Genomic DNA, 3,858 nt, shown 5'->3' on the forward strand with positions numbered 1-3,858 from the left:
CTACAAACCCGCCCCCTACACTCCCCGCTTCACCCCCCAGTCTTCAGAACATAGTCCCTCTCCCTCTCTGGATCCAAAGTCCCCAGCCGCTTCATCACTCAATGTCATCGTCTCTGCCTCTATCTCGGGCCTCACTGCTTCTCTGGGTAGGGTCCCGCTCTCGGCTCTTCTCTGTTGATGGTCCTAGAGTCAAACTGATCTTGAGGTCCAGTGCTTTATCCCACACCACCACCAGGATATTGTTGTTAAGTACCATTGAGTCGGTTTTGACTCAATGGCGACCATGTATAGGGTTTCCAAGAAGTGATTGATGGGTTTGAACCACCAACCTTGTGGTTAGCAGTCCAGTGCTTATCCTACTGCACCATACCAGGTACTTAGTAAATAAGAGTAGAATAAATAAAACTGTAGTGATTGGCGATTAAGCACTATTGAAATTGTTCAGGCTTTCCCTGTAAAGCCTAATAACATTATTTAGTTTTATTAATTCACAACCAATGAGTAACGAGTTCTAAAATATAAAACTTTTTCAAATGTTGACATATGCTATTGACATTTTCTTCCTACAGTCATGGACAGAGGTAACCAGACTAGAGTTACAGAATTCCTTCTCTTGGGACTCTCTGGGAAACCAGACCAAGAAGAGATTCTTTTTGGAATGTTCTTGTGGATTTATCTGGTCACTATCATTGGGAACTTTCTTATCATCTTGGCCATCAGTTGTGACAGTCATCTCCATACACCCATGTATTTCTTCTTAGCTAACCTCTCTTGTGTGGACATCTGCTTTTCATCTGTCACAGTCCCCAAGATGCTGGTGAATCACATATTGGGAAGTGAATCTATCTCTTATGTGGAATGTATGATCCAGATCTACTTCTTCATCACTTTCAGCAACATGGATGGTTTCCTCTTGAGTGTGATGGCCTATGACCGTTATGTAGCCATCTGCTCCCCACTTCACTATACCATAATCATGAGACCTAAACTCTGTGTCCTTCTGGTGGCCATATCATGGATCATTACAAATCTGCATGCTCTCCTACACACTCTCCTCATGGTCCAACTCACGTTTTGCTACAACAATGTTGTGCACCACTTTTTCTGTGACCCTTACCCCATCCTAAAGCTCTCTTGCTCTGACACCTTTATCAATGACCTAATAGTATTCACTGTGGGTGGTTTGGTATTTCTAACACCTTTTACATGCATCATTGCTTCATATGTTTACATCTTCTCAAATGTACTGAAGTTACCATCTGTCCATGGAATAAGGAAAGCCCTGTCCACATGTGGATCCCACATTACTGTGGTCTCCCTCTTCTATGGGGCAATCCTGGGGATCTATATGCGCCCTTCATCCTCATATTCAGTACAGGACACAGTGGCCACAGTCATTTTCACAGTGGTGACACCCCTGGTCAATCCTTTCATCTACAGCCTAAGGAATCGTGATATGAAGGGAGCCTTAAGAAAATTAATGATCAGATTCTAGAATTAGAAAATTGTAGAGTTTAGAGGTATTTTGTAAATTATGAATATACTAATTTATAAAAAGAGTAACTGAGACCACATTGGTGCAATAATTCATCTATGGCTATATCTCTAGTTAGTGATATCTGATCATCATCATGATTTTAAACAGGTGGCTGACAGGTATCCAAAAACAATGAAACAACTAATTTGTTACCTGTAAAAAGGGTTGGTGCTTATTTTCACATGAGAAAAATATATTTGGATCTATTTTTAGGTGAGGCTAGCAACCCTTTAAGACACTAGCCACCACAATGTTATTGGAATTTCAAAAGACTAAATTTAAAGAGTAAATCTCCTCAGAGTCAACTGCCTTCTATGGACTCACATGAAGAGATGCTCCAATTGTCCCATTTACTGAGTAACATAAATATTCACTTGCTCAGAGGTATAAAATTAGGAACAATTGACAACAGAATGTTTCTGTCTCCTCTTCGGATCATTGGTTCTTACTGAGTTAGGTATTCTTCCTTTGTAGAATATGTAAACATTTCTTACTGCTTACAGCATCCCAGGTACACTCAGTTCCCACAGGCACTTAGGTGCATTGTACTGAGAAGCACTGTGCTGCATGTCTACCACATGCATGTTTGTGGAATATGATTAGTAAATGAATTAAGGGAAGTGCAACATGAGAGTTTTTAAAAATCTTGGAAATTTGATTTTTCCCGCTTATGTTTTGTTACTTGACATACATATAAGGGAGCTTTGGAGAGTAGTTAGAACTCCTCAAAGAACTCTTGCTATTTCAACTTTAGATAGGCTGCAGGAAGTCAAGGCATTATTTAAGGCCAAAGAGTTCTGAATTCCTATAGGAATATATTTTTGTGGTTAGTTACCATCAAGTTGATTCTGACTCATGGTGATCCCATGTGTGCAGAGTAGAACTGCAATCTATAGGGTTTTCAGGCATGTGAACTTTCAGAAACACATCTGTCCTCTGAGGCTCCTAGGGTGGCTTCAAACTGACTACCTTGCAGCTTGCAGTTGAGCACTTAACCCTTTGCATGACTCAGGAATTCCACCATAGAAGCTTAGGGACATAAACTAATTACAGGATTTAGATTGAAACCTAGGGTTTCTATTTTCCAGTTACATGGTGTTAGGAATTCAAGCTTCTGTTACTACATCTACATGTTAAGAGCCCATAATGCTGGTTCCCACCTTCTCTCTCTTTATGCCCAGAGAGTACTTACATAAACACCCAGTGGTCATTCTTCAGCCCCCTAATCTCACTGGACTTCTCCCCTCTCTATTCTCTCTTTTTACAATCTCTTCAACTGTCATAGCTAATCAGTACACACTCTCCTTACCATCATCTCCTTTTGACGTGGTCCTTGCATTGACCATCTCTTACATTAACCACAGAAACAACCTCATGTGGATCTCACTGCTTTCTGTTTCTCTTTGTGTAAATCTATTCTTCACAACATACCAGCTTAGTCCTCCTAAAGCACTGACTCTACATCCTGTTGATAATACATTTAGAAAATACTAAAGAGGCCCTCATTGCTAGGATAAATCCAAATATCCTTACATTCAAATTCAATAACTAGTATGATCTGGCCTTAACTTATGCTTACAGTTTTATACTTACATGCATCAATACATGTTTTTTCTCTTCTATGACATGTCTCTCCTAATTATATTGCCTCTTCCTTTATTCATTTCTTATGAAAGATACTCTGGTTTTTTAAAAAAAATTCTGATAACTTCTCATTTCCCTTAATTCATTTACTAATCATATCCCACAGATATGCCTGGAACACAAAACACAGTAATTCTCAGGTGAATGCATCTTAGTGCAAGTGAGAAATGACTGCATTAATGAATTTAATATATCCGTCTGAACTGTCAGCTTTATTTCAGAGGTCGCTAGGAGGCAATGTTTGCTATATAATTGTATGAACTAGGTTTTGGTGTTTAAGCATATATGACTCATTTTGTTCTCATAATATTCTTCCTTTCATTACACATATCTGTATACATATCTCTTCCCATTATCACATTACACACTCATTTTTGAAAGTACCATAGTTTATGCATGGGTATATCCCCTGTAATGGTCAGTAGAGATTTTATTTATCCAAAGTAAACATACATGGAAAAATCATTGGTTATCTGGTAGGCAAATCTGAATGGGAAATTGGGAAGTCAACATTCCTAGACACCAACAATCAGACTGGTAATATTTAAAATCTAGTGAGCTAGAGAACTGATGAGATTGTATGATTTTACTCAACTTGGGGACCCAATGAAGCAGCTGAGTTGAATGGAAAAAGCTATGTTTAGGAATATGTTGTTAGGTGCCATCAAGTCTGTTCT

The 3,858-nt window shown here is 38.9% G+C and overlaps 1 protein-coding gene across 1 annotated transcript; it reads left to right on the forward strand.

Moving 5' to 3' along the window:
- The first annotated feature begins 571 nt into the window (after positions 1–571).
- LOC102814918 (olfactory receptor 1361-like) lies at positions 572–1,495 on the forward strand. The gene has a single exon (XM_006873483.1). It carries the CDS (start codon positions 572–574, stop codon positions 1,493–1,495), a length of 924 nt encoding a protein of 307 aa, XP_006873545.1.
- The last annotated feature ends 2,363 nt before the right edge of the window (positions 1,496–3,858 follow it).

Source organism: Chrysochloris asiatica, unplaced genomic scaffold (genome assembly GCF_000296735.1).
Source record: "Chrysochloris asiatica unplaced genomic scaffold, ChrAsi1.0 scaffold00242, whole genome shotgun sequence".
NCBI lineage: Eukaryota > Metazoa > Chordata > Mammalia > Afrosoricida > Chrysochloridae > Chrysochloris > Chrysochloris asiatica.

What these genes read in the sequence shown, in the direction of transcription:
- LOC102814918 (XM_006873483.1), top strand. Translation starts at nt 572, where the DNA reads ATGGACAGAGGTAACCAGACTAGAGTTACAGAATTCCTTCTCTTGGGA.